The sequence below is a fragment of the Hyperoodon ampullatus genome (assembly GCF_949752795.1).
Source record: "Hyperoodon ampullatus genome assembly, chromosome: 16".
Taxonomy (NCBI): Eukaryota; Metazoa; Chordata; class Mammalia; order Artiodactyla; family Ziphiidae; genus Hyperoodon; species Hyperoodon ampullatus.
Genome location: NC_136929.1, coordinates 12,372,940 through 12,393,705, shown reverse-complemented (window position 1 = coordinate 12,393,705; position 20,766 = coordinate 12,372,940). Strand labels below are relative to the sequence as shown.

The following is a 20,766-nucleotide window of genomic DNA, read 5'->3' as shown; positions in this document are numbered from 1 at the left end:
AGCTGCGTCTCGTCCACCCGTCCTCCCCAGCCACCATTTATGTCGTAGACCGACTAGGCTCCAAACCCGCCTGGCCTCTCTGTGGTTTAGAGAATACAGTCCAAGCTCTAAACCCAACCGAGGAAGCCTTCCCTAGATGACCTTTCACCTTCCACCTCCCGTCCTTCACGCTCTACTCTGTGCTCCAATGACCTTGAATCCACCTCTCCAGGCACTCAGGGCCTTGCAAGACCCCTTTCTGAGCGGGGTGCACGCATTGGTTCGTTTGCTCATTAATGCATGCAGGCAGCAGACATCTGTGGGGCACCTGTGGTGTATATCAGGCCCCAAGGATGTAGTGACAGGACACGTGCACTCTCTCAAATAAGGGACTGCACGTGTGAAAACACTGCACAGAGCTACACGCACGCACACCCATGCCACATACTTATATGTGCACATGCATGCACACACACACAAGTGAGCGCATGTATAACTGGCAGAATCCAAATAAACTCTGGATTGTCCCAGTGTCAACGTCCTGGTTGGGATATTGTGCTGTAGTTAGGCAAGATGTGAGCATTAGGGGAAGCCGGCGGCGGAAGGGTACATAGGACCCCCCTGTACTTGTCTTTGCAACTTCCTATGAATCTATATATGTTTTTTTAAAGTCACAAAATAAAGTCAGCAGGGAGACCACGTGATAAAGGCTAAGATGGACAATAAGTCCAGGAGGAAAGAGGAGTCACTCACTCGGCCTGGAGAGCAGGGAAGGCCCCAGAGCTGACCCTGAAGGACAGGTGGGGGCTGAGGGGGGCGCGTCTTAGGAGCAGAGTGCCCTGTGCCAAGGTGCTGGGTGCCAGGGCCCGGCACATTCAAGGGCAGGTGGTTCAATGGGTGTCCAGGGCGAGTAGCACGAGGCCATGACGGAGAGGCAAGAAGGGGTTACGTGCTAAGGGCCCCACGTGCCCTAACGACGACTCTGGAGTTTGTCCTGAGAGGGTGGACGTTCTTGTCGCGTTCCAAGCAAGAGACGATGTGCCCATTTGCGTTGGTGTTAAGTTCCTTTTGGTGGCGCTCGAAAGGCGTCAGGAGTGGAGACAGAGACCCCGATGGAGACACCATTGCAGTGGCCAAAACAAAGGCAGTGACCATGGCGTGAAGCCAGGGACAGGCTTGCTGTTTTTAGGAGGTAGAGTTGGCAGGACTTGGTGAAGGATTCAAAAACTGAGGGGACCTGGAATCTTATCCAGGTTTTCTGTCCTGAGTAGGCGGTTGGTGGCGGCACCCATCCTGGTGTTAGAGGATCCCAGGGCAGCCTCAGCTGCAGCAGGGGGTACTGGGTCGGTGTCTGGACTCACTGTGTTTCCCGCTCTTTGCGGAGCGTGGGAATGGAGGTGCCGGGATGGGGAATCCAGATGTGGGAGTTAGCAGCACACGGGTAGGGAGCCCACCTCTGGGAAACACTGATGGGGTAAGACGTGAGGACGACAGCTGCGTGAGGAGTGAATTCCTCCTGAACGCTGTCAAACTTCTTGCCCCGCGTCTGTCTCCACTGCCACCTGTTCAAGGAAAGCGATATTCGACAGCGCTTGTTAAAGACGGTAGAGCAGACTTTATTCAGGACCGCTGCCGTAGGTATGGGGACACTGCAGTGGGATTTTACAGTGGGAGACAGGGATTGGGCTCAGCTCCAAGTGCACCGGGGGCAAGTGGGGATCTACAGCCAAGGAGCAGGGTGGGGCTCAGAGGATGGAAAATTTCTGTGACGAAACATCATGGTCGTGGCGGGGGGCGGACTCTGGCTGAACCGACTTAATGGGATTCTTTGCCGAAGACAAGTGGGGTGCTCAGACGTCACCTGGGGACAGCGGGGGATGCAGACCCCAGTGTCAAGGGTGACCAGGTCTCCAGGGTGGAGGGTCCTGGTTGAAGTGACTTAGCAGGGTTCTCAGCGAAACGGGATTGTACAGGGAAGGGCACAGGCTGGCCTGGGAGAAGCTTCAGGAGGCTGACAAAAGTTTGCTCAAGTAAAGGATCTCGGTCAGACCCCAGAAGAGGAGGACTGAGTCTCATTCCCATCCGCTCCCCGGAATCCAGCAGAGCAGGATATGCTCAAATATTACATGAGCAAATTGGTGGGGTGGGGGATAAACAGAAATACGTAGTTTTAACTATATGACGTTTATTCAGTGGCCCTGGCCTATTTGTCGTTTTTTGATGTTTAGGAGACAACCCCAAGCCCCCTGAAGGAGCTCCCATTGTTTTATTGCCCCTCAGTTTTGCCAGTCTTGTTTTGAAAGGGCATGTATACCTCTAATGTTATAGATACATCTCAAATATTTTATAATCCCTGCATATTTTAAACTGCACAATGCTTTAATAAGAGCTTTTTATTCCATCCTGGGAAGTTAAATAGTGAAATATTAAATTAAAAACATGAAATTGAATGAATGACGTAATGAAAGCGAAGGTGATCTCTTTTGAGTGTCACAATGGGTGGACCATGTGGCTGAGCAGGACTCCGCCCCTCCTCCCCCTCCCCGCTTGGTCTCCCCGGCTCCCTGCCCCACCCGCTCCCGTGTCTCGCCCGCCAGCAACTGGCAGCGCATCTGTGGAAGCACAGCGAGGCTCTGGAGGCGCTGGAGACCGGCATCCGGGGCTCCCGGCGGCTGGAGAGCTTGTGCCGAGACTTCGAGCTGCAGAAGGTGTGCTACCTGTCGCTCAATACCTTCCTCCTGCGCCCGCTGCACCGGCTCATGCACTACAAGCAGGTCCTGGAGCGGCTGTGCAAGCACCACCCGCCCAGCCACGCCGACTTCAGGGACTGCCGAGGTGAGTGCTTGGGGGGGCGGGGTGTCTCGGGGATACTGTGTCCCAAGAGGGGTAGTTGCGCTTTTTAGGACCTGATCAAATATTTTCTGTCTCCTTTTGGTCTTTCACATAAAGAAGGCGGTAATGATCACCGTGGCTTCTCTTTTCCGTCCCCTCTTGCATGCATTTTCTCCTTCCATCCTGCCTGGTTTAGTGCAGAGAACCCTGGAGAAGCTCCACTTAGAGTCAGCCCCTTACAGGAAGCTTTCCTCTACCTCCATGGAGGAAACTCATCACCTCCCTTTGGATGGGCCACAGAAAATGGCTGGTAATAAATACTTTTCCTCATTGCTGCGGGGCGTTTGTAAGGTCACCCCAATAAGCATTTCACCTGTGTTAACTCTCAATCTTCACGAGAAACCTATGAGACAGTGGTGAGCTCATTTTACATATGGGGGCTACTGAGACCAGAGAAGTTAAGGAACCTGCCCAGAGTCACACAGCTGGAAAGTAAAGGACATGTAGCCTAAACCCAGAACCCATGTTCTCGACCATCCTGTCCTCCCTACTGGCTCATGAGGATATTACTCACTGTCCCTCGCTCAGCACCTGGGCCAGGTACTCTGCCAGGTATCTTTCTTACACTAACACCTTTAATCCTTTAACAACCCCATGAGAGAACTATTGTTATCCCATTTCATAGATAAGAATACTGAGGCTCAGGGGGGGTGAAGGACTTGTGAGTGTCACTCAGCTGGCAAAAGAGCAGAGCTGGCATTCCAGACCATGCTTTTCCCACTGGGCCACGCATCGTCTTTTTGAACCTGCGTCCTCTGCCTCGCGTTGTATGTGGTCTGTTACTGTCCACGCTCCCTGGCTTGGACCTGCAGCCCCTTGGGGGCCAGGCCCTGAGGCCTGTTGCTGGGTCCCCTGCACTCTGCAGCCAGTCCATGCACAGAATGCACCCTCTGCAGGTGGCTCTTGACAGATAACATGAATTCGCACACCCGTTAGTATGTCAAGACCAGTGTCTCTTGCCTAAAGTATTATAAACTTAATCTTACTTTTTAGAAAGACAACCAAAGAAAAGATTTGTCAGGGTAGTTAAGACATTGGCAGTTCACGGAAGGGCAACAGAAATGGCTCAAGGCGCGGTTTTGGCTTGCTTTAGATGGCAGTCTTTGAAACAGACCATGCTGCCCCCTGCCTTGTGCCTTAGTATATTCTGTTCCTTCTGCTGGGGCTCCTTACCACCACCTCCTGGTCCTTTCCCTGGCACAGTCCTCTTTAAGGCTTAATCTGTGCCTCACCCTCAAGGCTGCGTGACCCTCCCCACCATCTGCCTTGTCCTGCCGTATCGGCAGTCCCGGTTGGCTGTGCCTGGATGAGATGACGTAGGGCCCTTCCCAGCTCCCAGGACTCAGACCTGCGTAGATCTCTTACCCGGGAGGGTGACGGCGGGGGAGAGGGATGTCTCTAGTTTTGCACGTGCTGTTCTCAGGCCAACTTGCCTAGTTTTGCATTTTACTATTTTGCTAAACAGTCTCCACTGAGAAAAGTCTGTTCTTCACAGTTAAATGGCAAAGATGTCTGTTCCCTAGCTGAAAACGTAAGGTGGCATCATTGTAGAAAGACTGGGCAAATCGAGGACTGTCTGAACATAGATTTCCTGAACGTGAGGGATGCGGAGAGCCAAGAGCTGTTCTAGGTGCTTCTGGGGCCAGGCTGCCATCCGTTTTCCTCTTAGAGCTTCTGCACGCCCACCGCACTAAACATTCAGTGCCCGGGAATGTTTGTTGGACTCAGTCGGCTGGTCATGTCTAAAGACAGAGCAAGCTCTGGGTTTGTCACTATGGCTGAGACAAGAAGCATTCTGTGATAAGAAGCCAGGAAGCATTTCGTTTGCATCCCCAGGGAGACAGCAAAAAACAAGGAATGCTTCCTGCCACAGTTGAGGTGCTGGGGGGAGGGGGGAGGCAGTGTTCACTGTCCTGAAGCTCGAAGTTCAGTGGACAAATGTTTCTTGCTTTCCCTTGACAAACAGACCAAAATGCTCAGCTACTATGGATGTGCCTGCCCCCCAAACCCGTGCTAACAGGGCACCAGCTCCTTTTCCATATTGGATGCCCGTCAGTATAGGGGAGATGTGCCCACATTGGAAAATTTAGTTTGCAGCTGTTCTTTACAACCATTTTATAAACACTATAAATGTCTGCAGAAGGAAGAAGCGGGGTGTGTTGGAATGTTCGTTACCCAAAAGTGTTGCACTGCCAGTTAGACCCTTTGCCAGAAAGATCCCTCCTTTGCCCTAGATTTTTCTGTGGCTTTTCTGTGCTCTCTCTGCTCTGTTCTGTCCCGGTAGCAGGGAAGGGAGGGAAATCTCTGCCCCTGGGACAGAATTCCAGGCACTCTTATTCCCTTGCTGTTGCCCCTTTATGCCAACAAGTAATTCTAACTGAAGGACAACTCTACACCACCCAGCTATGAAGGGGGCATTGATATTTTCAAGATGGTTTTGGGGAAACTAAAGCAAAGCCAATCAATACATAAAGTACATCACTCAAGTTTTATTATTGAGAATTAGCAGTGTTTTCCCTAGAAGGATGGCTTCGTTATAGTTCAGCTCCAGGAGGATATTACCCTGGAGAACTGATCTTAAAGATATTGGGGAAAAAAATGACCCACGTCTGCCATTAATGCTGCAGCTTTTGTGTCCGTTTCCTTCCTTAGCTGCTTTGGCAGAGATCACGGAAATGGTGGCCCAGCTTCACGGTACGATGATCAAGATGGAGAATTTCCAGAAGCTGCATGAACTCAAGAAAGATTTGATTGGCGTTGACAATCTTGTGATTCCAGGAAGGGTAAGCAGCTGTGCTCTCTGTATGCTTTGGAGGTAAAGCCAGAAAGACAACATTGAAATGACTTACATTTGAACCTTTTGAATATGGACACTCCCAAGTTAAAATATCCTCCTTCCGAAGTGGGTTCCTTTGGGAAAATGCCTTGAACATTACGGTGTCAATTCAAAAATTTTGTGTTAGAAGGAGATCAATCAATCAATCCTTTCACCTCATATGCTGCTTTTTCTCCTTACTGGTTGATCCACTCATTTATTTTTTCCCCACCATATTCTGAGCAGATTTGAGATTGCTTATTTTGTTTTTTTTAATTTAGGTAAATAAAAATGGAAGATAAAAAAAATTTTTTTAAGAATTGGGTAAGGGCTTCCCTGGTGGTGCAGTGGTTGAGAGTCCGCCTGCCGATGCAGGGGGCAGGGGTTCGTGCCCCGGTCCGGGAAGATCCCACATGCCGTGGAGCGGCTGGGCCCGTGAGCCATGGCCGCTGAGCCTGCACGTCCAGAGCCTGCACTCCGCAACAGGAGAGGCCACAACAGTGAGAGGCCCGCGTACCGCAAAAAAAATAAAAAAGAAAAAAGAATTGGGTAAAATGGCGATAGCAGGGAAAAAGCTAGTGCGTGAAAGCAGGCAATACATTCCCATGTAAGGAAAGTGTTTTTTCTAAGATGCAACTTACAGGGACTTCCCTGGTGGTCCAGTGGTTAAGACTGTGCTTCCACTGCAGGGGGCACAGGTTCGATCCCTGGTTGGGGAACTAAGATCCCACATGCTATGTGGTGTGGCCCCCCCACCCAAAAAAGATGCAATTTGCATAATGTAATTTTAATTTGGAATTAAAATAACATTTTAGCCAGAACATGATTCTGGGAGAGATGCAAATTCACTTATGCTATTAACCTTTACTTCCCCATGTGCATGACATGTAGGTCATTCACAGTAAAAACAGGGCCTCGCTATCCAAACACACTCTCTCCACGCCAGTGGGCATTTTTAAAATACAGGGTAGCCTGCCTTTTTCCAATTCTCTTCCTAGGAAGCAGTCATTGACCAGGAATTAAAAATACTAGTCAGTTGCTGTGCCTCGTCAAATCTCTCTGTGGGAATTTTTTCCACTAGTCCCCTATCTTGAACCTCATCCAGGTTCAGAAGGGAATTTTAGCCTCTTTGAGCTGCCTTAATCTTCAGACAAGTATCCCGTGTGTCAGGGGCTTCTAGTTTTATCTGACAGGTAGCCTCCCTGGAAACTTTAAATCTGTGTAACTCAGAGGAGATAAGGGAACATCCCTCATCTTTTGGGTATTTGGGTCTTTCTGTTGGGAATCCTAATTACAAAGCTGACCAGAATACCAGTTATAAAATGTTGTCAGAAGAGTTATGTGGTAAATGCTGGGTGGAAATGAAAGCTGGGATTTACTTCAGCTCTGCTGGTGAGAAAATTCTGCCGGGACTCAGTACACGACAATCACGTTTACCCATCCATGCAGAAGCCTTTAAAGCCTTGTGGAATCAATGTAATTTTCTCTTAACTTTGGATGTTATAAAATATTTAGCATATCATGCTACGTGGCAAACAGAGCATTTGTAAGGGACTTATTTTGAGGAATAGTTTCCACGGTGCTATGAAAAGAGCAGTGGATTGGAATAGGTGGCCCGGGTTCAATTTCTGGCTCCACCAGAATTGGGATGGCTCACTTACTGGAAAGTTCCTTCCCTTCTGTAACATGGGCATCATACCTTCTCCGTCGTAGGTGATACGGATCAAATGAGATTTAATGTGCAAAACTAACACAATAAATACGAATTATCTTCCTCTTCCCCCACCTACACTTACCTGAAGAGACTAAGTTTATGCTTATTATAATGTCATTGAGTACACAGCACAGCATTGTAGAAGGCACCAGAAGCTTTTCATCAGATACAGGCTCTCTCACCCACCAACCGACCAGGTGATCCGGGCAAGTTCCTTACTCATTTTGCTCCTCAGTTTCCTTATCTGAAAACTGGGGATGAATTTACAGGCTCACATATGCAGCCAATATAAGCACCCAGCACATGTCAGGCTCACACCACGTGCTAAATAAAAGAAGGTCATTATTATTGATGAAGCTGAAGTCAGAATTGGGGTGCTGGTTACACACTGCAGACCCGCCTTATCTGCACATTCTTATGTTCATCTGCCTGCTTCACGGCCACTCACTGTTTCAAAGTCAGCCCTGACTGAAATGGGAAGGAGGGATCTAAGACCCTCAGAGGGGCGAGTTCTAAGATGGGCTGTTCCACACACGGAGGCTAATTGATTATCTTTCTTTTTTCTTTAAGTCTTTATTGAATTTGTTACAATATTACTTCTGTTTTATGTTTTTGGTTTTTTTGGCCATGAGGCATGTGGGATCTTAGCTCCCCGACCAGGGATCGAACCCTCACCCCCTGCATTGGAAGGGAAAGTGTTAACCACTGGACCACCAGGGAAGTACCCTGGTTTTTTGTTTGTTTGTTTTAATTTTAAATTATCGAATAACCTGATGAGTGGAAAGAAGGCTCTGACAGATTTATCTACCGGTGGAATTTGAAAAATTGAGATTTAAAGGTGAGCGGCTAATGTTCCAGCTCCCTGCGGTCTAATTCCTCACGCAGCTTTCGGGCATAATCCTGCTGCCCTCCCGCTAGGGTCAGGCTGAGACGAGCTCATGTCCTGGAAGGCAGGATTTCCCCACCCCGGAGGCAAAAAGCCCCAGCACACTCTGGCCTGAGCCAGGCCCCCAGCGTGTGTTTTCTGTCCCTAAGAGTTCTGTGCCTGAGAGTTCTTCCAGGAGGGTAGTGGAGGTTCATTTGGATAAAACTCAGAGGCCTGGATATTGTGAATTTCATTCCAGTAGGAAGCAGCTTGAGCTTAAGGATATTAGGAGCCTTTTCTTTTTCTCCTATTTCATGGGTTTTTTAAAAAATTAAAAAACAATGCTGGGCCAGAGGCATTTTCCATCTCCAGCCCTGAGACAGTGATCTGAGTCCACAGCCCTTCTGCAGAAGCTCTGTCTTCCCCTTCCCACATCCCTAAGATTCGTTAAGAAAACGCACATGTAACAACATCGGATGTGCGAGCCGGGAACGGGAGTGACAGCACAGCAGGGTCGCCACTCCTCGTTCTCTGACCCCCTCCAGTGATGAAAGCAGTCCCCAGACACCGTTTCTTCATACTGTACCGTTGCTGTCTGATAGCATCCATCCCGTCGACCAGCACGTATTTGTTATGTGTCACTTTGTTGATCTCCAAAATGTGTCAGTTAAATCGCCAGCAGATGTTGTCTTTGATTGACGTTTCATAAAGGACCAAAGCAAGAGTCAGGCTGTGCAGAGTCTACAGAATGCAAATGACCTGGTTGAGTCTCTGTTCTTGGCTCGTTAGCTACTGAGGTCACAGGGAAACTAGGTAACAAACAGCCCCAATACTTAGTGACTGAAGACCACCTTTTAGTATATGTCACGGTTTTGTGAGTTGGGAATGGGGCAGGACTCAGCCAACTGAGTCTTCTTTCTGTACGGCATTGACAGAGGTCCCGGATGGGCTGACCTGGACGGGCCAAGGCTTACCCTTGGCAGACGGCTGGAGGCTGGGCTCAGCTGGGACCGTGCACCCGAGAGCCCACGAGGGGCCTCCCCAGCGTAGGTTCAGGGTGGGCTCACTGCTTAATGTGCAGTTTAGGGTTCCCAGAGCAAGTGTTCCCAGGGACAAAGCAGAGGCTGTGTGTAGTTTTATGACCTGGTCTCAGAGGTCACACAGCATCACTTCTATACTCTCTTTGTCAAATTGGTCACCAGTCTACCCACATCCAAGGGAAGGGGACAGAGACCAGCCTCTGTGGGAAGAATGTCAAAGAACTTGCAGCTGTGTTGTTTGTTTGTTTGTTTGTTTGATTTTGCGGTACGCGGGGCTCTCACTGTTGTGGCCTCTCCCGTTGCGGAGCACAGGCTCCGGACGCACAGGCTCAGCGGCCATGGCTCACGGGCCCAGCCTCTCTGCGGCACGTGGGATCCTCCCGGACCGGGGCATGAACCTGTGTCCCCTGCATTGGCAGGCAGACTCTCAACCACCGCACCACCAGGGAAGCCCTGCAGCTGTGTTTTTTTGTTTGTTTGTTTTTGCGGTAAGTGGGCCTCTCACTGTTGTGGCCTCTCCCGTTGCGGAGCACAGGCTCCGGACGCACCGGCTCAGCGGCCATGGCTCACGGGCCCAGCTGCTCCGCGGCACGTGGGATCCTCCTGGACCGGGGCACCAACCAGGTCCCCTGCATCGGCAGGCGGACTCTCAACCACTGCGCCACCAGGGAAGCCCTGCAGCTGTGTTTTAAAAGCAGCTCTGTGGAAACATAGTTTGGCGGTTCCTTAATAAGTTAACCATAGAATTTCCTCGTGACCCAGCAATTCCACTCCTGGCTCTGTACCCAGAATTGAAAATAGGTGTTCAAACAAAAACTTGAACATGCATGTCTACAGCAGCACTGTTCAGAGTAGCCAGAAGGGGAAACAACTCAAGTACCCATCAACAGCCTAAGTGGGTAAACAAAGTGTTATCCATGCAGTGGAATATTCAGCCACAGAGAGGAACGAATTTCTGACACATGCCACAGCATGGACGAACCTTGAAAACATTATGCTTAGTGAAATAGGCCAGACACAAAAAGCTACATATTACATGTTTGACTTATATGAAATAGGCAAATCCATAGAGACAGAAAACAGATTGGTGGTTGCCAGTTTGCTAGGGGAGGCGGAAACGGGGGAGTGAGAAATGGGGACTGACTGCTTAATGGTGATGAGGTTTCCTTTCGGGTGATGGAAAGTTCTGGACCTAGATGGTATTGATGAATGCACTAAAGGTCATGCAGGGTAAGTTTTATGTGTATTTTACCACAATTTTTTAAATGATAGTTTTGTGGAGGGTTTCTGAAGTGCCCCTGAATGGTCTGTGCCCTCAGAAGTTTATAGGCGGGAGGGAGAGTTCCTTTCTGGCCCTTTCATCCTAGAACACAGTTACTAGTTTTTGAGAACCAGATTTTAAGTCGTGGAGAAGATTCCTCTATGCACAGTTCTCTCCTGTGGCGTATCTGTCTTCCTGGTCCCCGGCTGCCATTTTGTATCCATCCAGGGGCCTTGTCCCCTCCTCGCAGCCAGAAGCCCTGAGGGCCTGGGGGTTAAGTGTAGAGAGTTATAGGTCCGGGTGTGAACCAGCACACCGCACAGGCCAGCGGACCTCCGACCGCCAGCTGATTCTCTGGTAGTGGAGCTAAAGCTAGCCCCTGCCTTGCAGGTTGCTCAGAAGGAAAGGAGCTTAGAGGCGGCACAGCACGGCATTCAGTAAATAGGAGCTATGACGGATACGAGTTCTAGCGTGAAAGGGACCACGATGGGCGGAAGCATCTCACCTCGCGTTGGGTCTGCTGCGCTGACGCGGCTTTGCAGGCTCCGAGCCAGCTCGCGGGTGTGTTTTCTCTGCAGGAATTCATCCGCCTGGGCAGCCTCAGCAAGCTCTCCGGGAAGGGGCTCCAGCAGCGCATGTTCTTCCTGGTAAGTGGTGAGAGCTGTTTGTTCAAGGTGATCGGTGACTTGTGAGCCCGTGGAACCAGCAAAGGTCACGGCGCTGGGCCTCGGCCACCCCAGAGCGGGTACCTGGGAGACAGGAGCAGCAGCCCGAGCTGCTCAGACTGGAGTTGTTGAGATCCACGAATTGTCTCGTCAGAGTCTGAAAACGTAGTTTCTGTACTTGTTGGTTTCAAATGGAGCCCGTTCATCTCAGCCGCGCTTGTCCTTGTTCTTTTAGTTCAACGACGTCTTGCTGTACACGAGCAGGGGGCTGACGGCCTCGAATCAGTTTAAAGTTCACGGGCAGCTCCCGCTCTACGGCATGACCGTGAGTATGCGCCGTGGGCACGGGATGGGGACCTCTGCCTCTGGGCTGCCTGCGGGGTGCAGGAGCCAGTGACAGGGGAAGTGAGAGCATCACAGGCGCTGTGAGAAACCTGGGCCTTGTTAGGGCTCCCCTAGAGGGGCCCCGGGACCTCACTCGCTGTCCTGCACCTGGGATGCACGGCTATGTTCCTTCCGGAATCAAGGGCAGAGGCACGCTGCCGTGCCTGCGTGGTGTGAACGTGCCTTTCACTGCCCGGTGCCTGGCCCCGGGGCCCTGAGAGGCCATCCTCACCGTCCACGTGGAGTGAAGACCGGGAAGCAGCCTTTCTCCCGAGATGCCCAGTGGACGGGTGTCTATATTCTGTGATCCTGGGTGGGCAGAGGCAGACAGAGCGCCATGTGCACCAGTGTGGCTTATCCCCACACTCTCCTCAGTGGTCGGGTAGAGGGAGGTTTATGGCTCTGACGAAAAAATATGATGCATTTTGACCTTGCTTTCACCCTCCCGAGGGGGACTTTTTTGGACTTGATTCCGCCGAGCTGTAGTCAGTTCGGTGACCGTTTGAAAATGCACCGAGTATCCCACCCCCTGCTCGGCAGTAACTTAAGAACACTCGCCCCACAGATGGAGGAAAGTGAGGACGAGTGGGGCGTGCCCCACTGCCTCACCCTGCGGGGCCAGCGCCAGTCCATCGTCGTGGCTGCCAGGTAACGCGGGAAGCCTGACCTTTGGCCTCGGTACCCCTTCTCCCCACTGTGGCCTGGAAATACCTGACGTCCATCTCTCCTCCTTCAGCTCTCGGTCCGAGATGGAAAAGTGGGTGGAGGACATACAGATGGCCATCGACTTGGCCGAGAAAAGCAGCGGCCCCGCCCCCGAGTTCCTGGCCAGCAGCCCTCCTGACAGCAGTAAGCGTGGCACTGAAAACTGCCTTACCGATGCGCCCCATATCCACAGTCTACGTTTGTGTTTTAAGCTAAACATCAAGGAACTTTTTATAAAAGTTAGAAAAACAAACAGGCAAAACCCCTTAAAAGAGAGTGAGCGAGCGGAGAAATCGCATCTTTTCTGGGCCAGCACTGCCGCTTGTCAGCCTCTGGGGAGAAAAGTGGTAGGGGCTCCCTGGCAGAGGGACTGGTGGGACGCCCCCGGCCAAGCCCTCGCTGCCAGTGTGGCTTCCTGCTCGGTGGGTGCCCGGGACCCCCAGCCTTCCCATCCCATTCGGCCCCTGGGCGGGGGCGGGACAGGGGCCCTCCTGGGTGCAGAGAGGAAAGCGCCGCCCCTTGCTTCCCCGCAGAGTCCCCGGAGGAGGCGGCGGGCGACCAGGAGTCGGAGGACGACCTCAGCGCCTCGCGCACCTCGTTGGAGCGCCAGGCCCCGCACCGCGGCAACACCATGGTGCACGTGTGCTGGCACCGCAACACCAGCGTCTCCATGGTGGACTTCAGCGTGGCCGTGGAGGTAGGGCCGGGGGGGGGTGGAATCCGGCCACGGGCGCCGGTCTTCTGAGCATGCGCGCTCTGTGGGCCGGCAGGTGCACCGGCCTTGGCATCTGTCCGTTTCCAGGCAGCCTGTGCAGTGATGGTTTCCTTTTGTTCTCTGGACCGTGCCCTCTCCTCTCGCCGAGTTAGCCACAGGGTGGGGACTGTGCGTGCCTTTATTCGTGTGTCCGTGCCGAGAGGTCCGGATGGGCCGCCCAGGCGCCCTTCTTGCTGCGCCCTGGAGCAGCCCCCGGAATCGGGTGCGGGGAGGCGGTATGGTCGGAAAGCTGGTGCCAGCCAGGGCCACAGCAGGTAGGTGTAGTTCATGGAAGAACCTGCAAGAAGCCGGCTCTCGGAGCGTCCTGAAGACATGGCTTTGGGGATGGGGGGCTCTCCCCATATTGTGACCGTGAACCTTCCAGAACTCTCCAAACCTCATTCCCTAGGCGTCCTCCAGTCCAGGTCCATAATCCCTAACCTTTCAGAACGTGCAAAGCCCAGAAAACTCTAAAACCACAAAGTTCTCCTCATACCCCATTGACAGCAGAACCTGACCTGACCGGTCAGGAGGCTGTTTATCGGTTTTGTGAGCATGTCCTGTTTTACTACAGAATCGCTGTTTGATTCTGGGCTACAACCCCAGACCCCACTGCCTGGGGTGCCATAGAGGACAGGCACTGGATGTTCTAAAATCTGACAAATTCTGAATTCCTAAGTATAAGTGTGCCTGGCCCAAAAATGTCACATAGGCGATTGTGAGCCAAGAGCAGCGGTTGGTTTGCTTTCTGAGCCAACAGTATGTTGGTTCCAATGAGCCGAACATTTCTTGATGGATAGTCCGTAGGGGTTCTGAGACTGTTTTCTGGAACTGACCTTCACAGTTCCACGGAACTGCGTTTGTTGAGTTTCCCTGCTACGGCGAATGTTCTAAAACCCATGCTTCCTTGTCAGAACATCCTCATCCTCAGGGGGCCGTCCCAGCCGCGTGGAGCTCCCCGCCAGCGCCGGGCCTCTCCTGCATCCGCCCCACGTCAGGGGTGGGCGGGGCTTTCTCTTCCCGAGGGGCTCACTGTATTCATTCTCCCTCCCATCACATTTCCACTGCATCCGTTGGCGAAGCTTTGCCAACCGGAGATTTCTTCCAGGGAACAGGGATCTTTCCAGCAAGGAGGGGGCAGTGACCATCTGGAGGCAGAAAATACCTGATGGCATCTCTTCTGTCCAGGCGAGGCCAGTGAGGCCAGGGGAAGGGCGGGGCCGTGCGGGAGAAATCCGCTTTGCTTCGCTTTATACTCACTTTTGCGATGTGTAGTCAGGGCTGTGGCGGTGTGGGAATTTGGTAGGCATGAACCTTCCTCCCTAATCCTGGAGGCAGGCAGGCCATTCAAGAATGCGGCCCAGACACAGCTCCTCGAGCCCAGCTTTTCAGGGTGACAGCCTGCACTGGTGCCGCATGTGTGTGTTTGTGTGTGTGTCAGCCAGCCGAGTGGTCAGCACACTGCAGCCTCAGACCAAATCCTGCCCGCCCCCTGCCTGGTTGCAGCCCGTCAACGAAGAACAGGGTTTTCCGTTTTTGAGTGGTTACTACAACTATCTTTGATTTTGCCCCTTGGCCCAAAAAGCCTAAAATAGTATTTGGCCCTTTGAGGAAAGGTTTGCTGAATGCTGTAGCCCGTGGGAGCGAGCCCTGAGCCAGTGTGGTTTTAAGGTGGCAGTGATGCAGCTTGGATGCTTGTGGAACTGGCGCGTCTGTCACTCTGTAAATGTCCCTGCCTTGCCCGATCCCCCTTCCCCAAGGCGTGTGGCTTCAGTCTGGTGTCCGTGGTGGGCTCCTGTGGGTGCCACAGGCTCCTGGATGACCGGAGTTGGGGGAAGGGTGGTAAGGGAGTGGCTCCTTCCTTCTTGACCTGCTGCTTTCTAACCGTCCCCGGCACCAGGTTCTCTCTCTTCTAGGGCTCGTGCAGGTAGAAGTGAGTCTGGGGCATGTTTGGGGGCGGCGTGAAATTGAGCTGGCCTCCGCATAAAGTCTGGGGGCACCGTCGACATCGGGGTGCTGACGCTAGGACGGCCAGTGTGAAGCCTTGCGTAGGCCGTAGGGCCGGCGGAGGGTTCAGAGGTGAAACAATCAAAGTTGTGTTGTAGGACTGGAGTTGGGAGGCGGTGGAGACTGGGGAGAGAGGAGAGTGTTACTCAGCCGTCTGAACACAGGTGAGGACCAGGAGGATGGGGGGAACTGCAGTGAGAGGGAGAACGAGCGGTGGGGACCCTCATTTCCTGTGGCTGCCGTAACGCATCAGAAACCGCTTGACAACAGAAATGTGCCCTCACAGTGCTGGAGGCCGTAAGTCCACGATCAAGGTGTCAGCAGGGTCAGCTCCTTCTGGAGGCCCTGGTCCAGGTCTCGCTCCTGGCTTCTGGCGGTTGCCAGCCACCGTTGGTGTCCTCTTGGCTTGTGGACACATCACCCCGGTCTCCGCCTCTGTCTCACTTGGGGGTCTCCCTGTGTATCTGTTAAAAAGTCCTCTTCCTGTGAGGACACCAGGCATTGGGGTTAGGACCCACCGTACTCCAGTAGGACCTTATCTTAATTGTATCTGCAACGACCCTATTTCTAAATACGGTCATCTTCACAGGTACTGGGACTTTGGGCATGAATATCTTCTGGGGGGACACGAATCAATCACAACAGGGATGGAGCAGTTGGGAGCCAGGAAGAGCAAAGAGGTGCTTCCTCCGGGCTGGGAAAGGCAGGGAACGGGCATCAGCCGGTGCCAGACTGGGAATGTTGACCTCTCCCGTAAAGGCAGCACACGGAGACTGGTCCGGGTTGGAGACAGACCCAAAGGTCATTTGCGTAGACAAAAGGCTCAGGCTCTTGAGAGCAGCTTAGGGGCCATGTGACCTGAGTAGGAGGCTTGAAGTGTGTATGGGCGTGAAGCCAAGGGCGCGTGAGTTTCGGTGGGGTTGGGAACTTTGGAGGGCACAGGAGCAACGGGGAGCAAGGAGAGACCAGCGGATACAATTTCTAAGAAGCGTGTCATCTATTGAGCTGGCAAAGCTAGAAGGACTTACTCAGAACGAATACCCTGGCATGTTCCAGGAGGAGTCAAGGCTGCTGGCAGAAGGTAAGAGCGTTCTCGTGAACCTGCCTTGGAAAACACACTGGCCTGGAACCTGGTTCATCAGTGAAGTGTGCAAACCACACTGTGGGTTGGACTGGCTATTGTTCCAAAGGTAAATGCATCTCTAAGAGAAAGGGTTTTTGGGGGGGCTCTATCTGGAGGAATTTACTTGATTTCAGTATAAAAATAAGTATAAGGAAAGGAAGATGTGCTACTCTCCTTCCTCCAGAGTGAGACTTGCATGTAATCACGTGTGCTATATTGCACAAGCATCAGATCCCCACTCGGGTTGCCACCATCACCTGCTGGAACCCACAGCTCCCCTTTTCTTGTGCCTTTCGCCAGTGGGCAAGTGGCAGCACGCTGTCCGCGGTGGCCACAGGGAGGGACAGCTCTGCTTCCTGGGTTCTCTCGGCCTAACACGCCGTCTCCCCCATCAGACTGCAAGCGACTCGCAGCCAGAGCCATTTAAACGCTCCTCACAGGCGCCTTACTTAAGAGTGCCTCTTGGATTAAATACAGGTTACTGGAAAAGCCCCAAAGGGATGGAATGAAGTAGATGCAGGTGTGTGTATATGTATATTTTTATTGTGGTGCATTTGCCTGTCTCCCCCCTTTGAAGTGAATGATCTAGCGGCAGTGATTATATTCACCATCCATTTCTCTCTACGTCGAGGCTTCCTGGCAATGAGCTGCTGTCTTGTCAGGAACACGGATGAGGCTTCTTAGGGTCCTCTGAGAGGTGACACAGGGGCTTTGGAGAGAAGGCGAGGACGCACAGGCTCTGCTCTTGGCGTCCCCCCTTGGCTGCCTGTGGTTTCACGGTGATGCTGTGTGCTGGCAGCTCCTGCGGGCCTCAGGAGACCATGGAGCTCCGGAGTTAAACCAGGACGCCCGGAATGCCTGTTCCCACCGGCGTAGGATGGGGCCTGGAGGCTCCGCGCTGAAATCCAGCGTTGCAGCCAGGGCCACCAGGTGGCGGTCAGGAGCTGCTGGCTGGCGCTGGGCTCCAGACGGCTTAGAGTGGAGGGTGATGGAGCCTTTCCCATGGATGCCATAACAAGCACCACCAGCTGGGCAGATGTCTCACCATTCCTGGAGGTCCCAGGTCCAGAAATCAAGGTGGCAAGAGGGCCAAGCTCCCTCTAACCCTGGGTGGGAGGAGGCTGCCTTGCCTCTCCCGGCTTCTGGGGGTTGCTGACCAGCCTTGGTGTTCTTTGGCTGTAGACGCATCACTCGAGCCTGTCTGTTGTCACAGGCGCTGCCTTGTGTCTGTCTCCTTCTTAGAAGGATGTCAGCCGTAGTGGATACGGGCCTATAGTCCAGGACGATCTCCTCCTTCCTTCTACAGCCGATGGCCCTATTTCCAAATAAGGTCACATTCTGAGATCCGGGGTTGGGGGGGGTGTGGTTAGGATTTCAAGATACATTTGGGGGACAGAATTCAGCCCACACCAGGTGACAGGAAAATTAAACCAGGCTCACACAGAGCGAAAGCCCGTTTTCTTAAGTGCCCCCCAGGAGGCCTGCTTACAGAAGCACAGCCCTGCCGATGGGCCCCACTGGACTGGCCTTTCCACCGGACCAGGGGTGCCCCAACCCGGGCTCCTTACAGGCTGACTTGTCTTGCAGAATCAGCTGTCTGGGAACCTGCTGAGGAAATTCAAAAACAGCAACGGATGGCAGAAGCTGTGGGTAGTCTTCACAAACTTCTGCCTGTTCTTCTACAAGTCGCACCAGGTATGTGCCCAGGGAGGCGCCGGGGGCAGAGCCTGAAGGACCCTCCCTCCTCGGGGAGCAGGCAGCTTTCCTCTGGAAGGATGAACAACTTGACCCCTGAGCCGCCCAGGTGTCGGAGGGGGGCCACAGCAGGCTGGGCAAGGCCATCAGAGGCTCCAAGCGAGGGCTGCCATTATCCACTTGCCCAAGGGCTGTGCGTCTGCTGGGTGGATGCGGGGAGGCGGGCGCGGGTGATGTCACCGGTGGCCGACGCGACGCATCTGGGCCCGGACCAGCTGCTGCGGGCAGGTGCCACACCTGTGGCTGCTCCCACCTTGTGCCCCCTTCCAGGACAGTCACCCCCTCGCCAGCCTGCCTCTGCTTGGGTACTCGCTCACCATCCCCTCGGAGTCCGAAGACCTCCACAAGGACTACGTGTTCAAGCTGCATTTCAAGTCCCACGTGTACTACTTCAGGGCTGAAAGCGAATACACGTTTGAAAGGTAAAAGTCCCCCAAGTGAGCAAGGGCATAAGGCCTCGTAGCAGCAGCTGCCTGGGCAGTGACTCCCTTCCAGAATGGGCTTCTTGTTCTCACCCTGCTACATGCTTAAAATGAAAGCACTTCGTAAGACCTGGGCTCTGTCTGCCCAATGCGAGTACACGTCTGTTTTCACAGGAGCAAGTGGAACCGTGACCTTCCCTGGGACACATCAGCCCAAAACCTGTATGCTAGTTCACAACATGCGGGGTACACTTTTCCATCTCTAACTTGTGTTTTTCCAGTCGATGACTACAGTAGTTGCTTCATCCCGTGGCTAAAAGGCTAATAAGTAAGCTTCAAGTCAAAAGACCACGTAAGGGAGGGAAAAAAAATCCTAGTGCCTCTTAGAGTTAGTTACCTTACCAATGAGACTGGCTCCGTGGTGTGGAGACCCAGGGTAGTGGTCTTCCTTTAGCCAAGAAGTGAAGGAGCCAGGCTCTCCCTGTGACCATATTCAAGTACAAATCCTGGGCCTCGCATCCCGGGGCAGGCTCTGAAAGCGGTGTCACTGCTGAACCACCACCTGGGTGAGGGGTGGTCCTTGGGCACCAGACCAGACAGGGAAGCTGCTGCCACCCCCCGAGGGAGAAACTCTTCTCCTGAGAACCCACAAGGGTTTCCGATTAATGGGCCAGTCACCCGTGCACAAACTCACGTAAAGTTAGTTCACGGGAAACAGCACAGTGGTTTAAGACCAGGGTCGAAGCCGCCATTGACACCCACCCTAGAGCAGCGGGGCCCTAAGCTACACTGGTTGAAAAGGGAGCCCGGGGGGTAGCACTCCTCAAATTTGATCCTGGACTGGAAAACTGAGATGCCGTCACTGCTGTGGCAGGGAGCACGTAGCCCTGGGATTAGGGGTTTCTAAAGCCCTCTAAGCTCCACAAAGGCGGGAAGCTGGGCCACCCCAGGTCTCCTCCGCCTGGCACTCCTGACGTGGTAGACCAGATGACGCTTTGTTGTTGCGGGTGGGGGACACTCAGCAGCAGCCTGGGCCTCTCTGCCCACTGGTTCTAGACCATAAACAGCCCTGCGTCTAGGATGGGCCGCACCCCGCTGTCCTGAGAAAGACCGGCAGTGTGCGCTGCAGCCCTGCCTTGGGCACGGCTGCAGAATGAGCGTGCCCCGGTCAGTGGTCCTCAGGAGTACCTGGAGGAGGCCTTAACCCCGCTTCCCTTTACCTGGAAGCTAGGAGTCCCCTGCTACAAAAGCAGAGTCTACGCCAGGCAGTATTAGGTCACGCTGGGGCTTAGTAAGTAACGACCGCCAGGGGTCATGAAGCTGTAACAAACAAGAGAAGCAGATTTCAGAGACACGGGCTGATAAAAAGTGGCCCCTGACAGTTATTTCACTTTCTTGTCCTAGATGGATGGAGGTGATCCGAAGTGCCACCAGCTCGGCCTCCCGTGCCCACGTTCTGAGTCACAAAGAATCTCACGTGTATTGATGGCAGGACGGGACACACGTGTTGATTGTTTCAGCAGTGGCGACTTTCCCGGAAGACACTTTCTTTCTTCTGTATTAATGAAGCCTAGTAAAATTAACACCTGTCTGTCTGGAAAACAAAATAATACATGGTTTCACAGCGACTCTCATCTGTCTCCACAGAACCATTTTAAACCTTGTCTTCGCAGCTGTTAATTTCTCATCGGAACAGGACCGCACCCCTGCCTTCAACGCGGGTGGCGTCTCGGCCGTCATGCCCTCTGTGGGCTGTCTTCAGCTTGTGCCAGTATTAAAACATTGTCACGGATAGAGTGCCGAATGACATTTTTTCCCTCCGCAACTGCACCTTAAAGTCAGTACAAACACATCCATGCAACCAAAAGACAGGGCAAGGGCTCTTTTTTTAAAAAAGATGATTGATAAACTTAGGATTTTGATTTCTAGGCTGCTGCATTTTACAAAATGGGTTTTCCATTGTTTGTTTGCGATACACTTGGCAGTCTTAAGCAAATGAGATCATTTTCAGATTTTTTTTCTCACTCTTTCTACTTTTATAATAGAAAATCAGTAGGATTTACTTTTTTGATAAATGAGCAGTTTCCAGCATCCTGTGTTCCACTGGGGGCTGCAGGCTCCAGTGAAACGCTGGTTCCCAGACCTACTTCTTGGCACAAGTTGACCAAATTGTTTAAAGCAATGACTATTTACAAAGTGTAGCGGGTTGTTTTCTGTTAAGAGAAGCGGAAATCCAGTGCGCTCTCTGGACTGTCGGTGTACTGAGTGGCGTATCCGATGGGAGGGTATAAGCTGTGGTGTTTTGCTGTATGTTTCACAAGCATGAGAACCTGTATGGCAGTGACCAGGGCCATTTGTGCTGTGTTACGTTGTGGAGCGTGTCTG

At 52.7% G+C, this 20,766-nt stretch overlaps 1 protein-coding gene and 2 long non-coding RNA genes across 3 annotated transcripts in view; 1 reads left to right on the top strand and 2 right to left on the bottom strand.

Annotated features, from left to right (window-relative positions):
• Positions 1–20,015, top strand: part of FARP1 (FERM, ARH/RhoGEF and pleckstrin domain protein 1) — a 295,645-nt gene extending 275,630 nt beyond the window's left edge. The window contains exons 18-27 of the mRNA XM_079721658.1: positions 2,577–2,814; positions 5,524–5,654; positions 11,145–11,213; positions 11,467–11,556; positions 12,181–12,263; positions 12,352–12,464; positions 12,854–13,017; positions 17,792–17,899; positions 18,230–18,381; positions 19,786–20,015. Of these exons, the coding sequence (XP_079577784.1) occupies positions 2,577–2,814; positions 5,524–5,654; positions 11,145–11,213; positions 11,467–11,556; positions 12,181–12,263; positions 12,352–12,464; positions 12,854–13,017; positions 17,792–17,899; positions 18,230–18,381; positions 19,786–19,867 (1,230 nt within the window). The 3' untranslated portion in view covers positions 19,868–20,015. The remainder of the gene's footprint in view (positions 1–2,576; positions 2,815–5,523; positions 5,655–11,144; positions 11,214–11,466; positions 11,557–12,180; positions 12,264–12,351; positions 12,465–12,853; positions 13,018–17,791; positions 17,900–18,229; positions 18,382–19,785) is intronic.
• Positions 5,341–11,183, bottom strand: LOC307064949. The gene is made up of 3 exons (XR_013811314.1): positions 11,072–11,183; positions 8,852–9,006; positions 5,341–5,678 (listed from the first exon to the last, which is right to left on the bottom strand). It is a non-coding gene; the product is annotated as an uncharacterized lncRNA (long non-coding RNA).
• LOC307064950 lies at positions 16,728–19,959 on the bottom strand. The gene is made up of 3 exons (XR_013811315.1): positions 19,859–19,959; positions 17,694–17,812; positions 16,728–17,519 (listed from the first exon to the last, which is right to left on the bottom strand). It is a non-coding gene; the product is annotated as an uncharacterized lncRNA (long non-coding RNA).
• Positions 20,016–20,766: the final 751 nt, after the last annotated feature.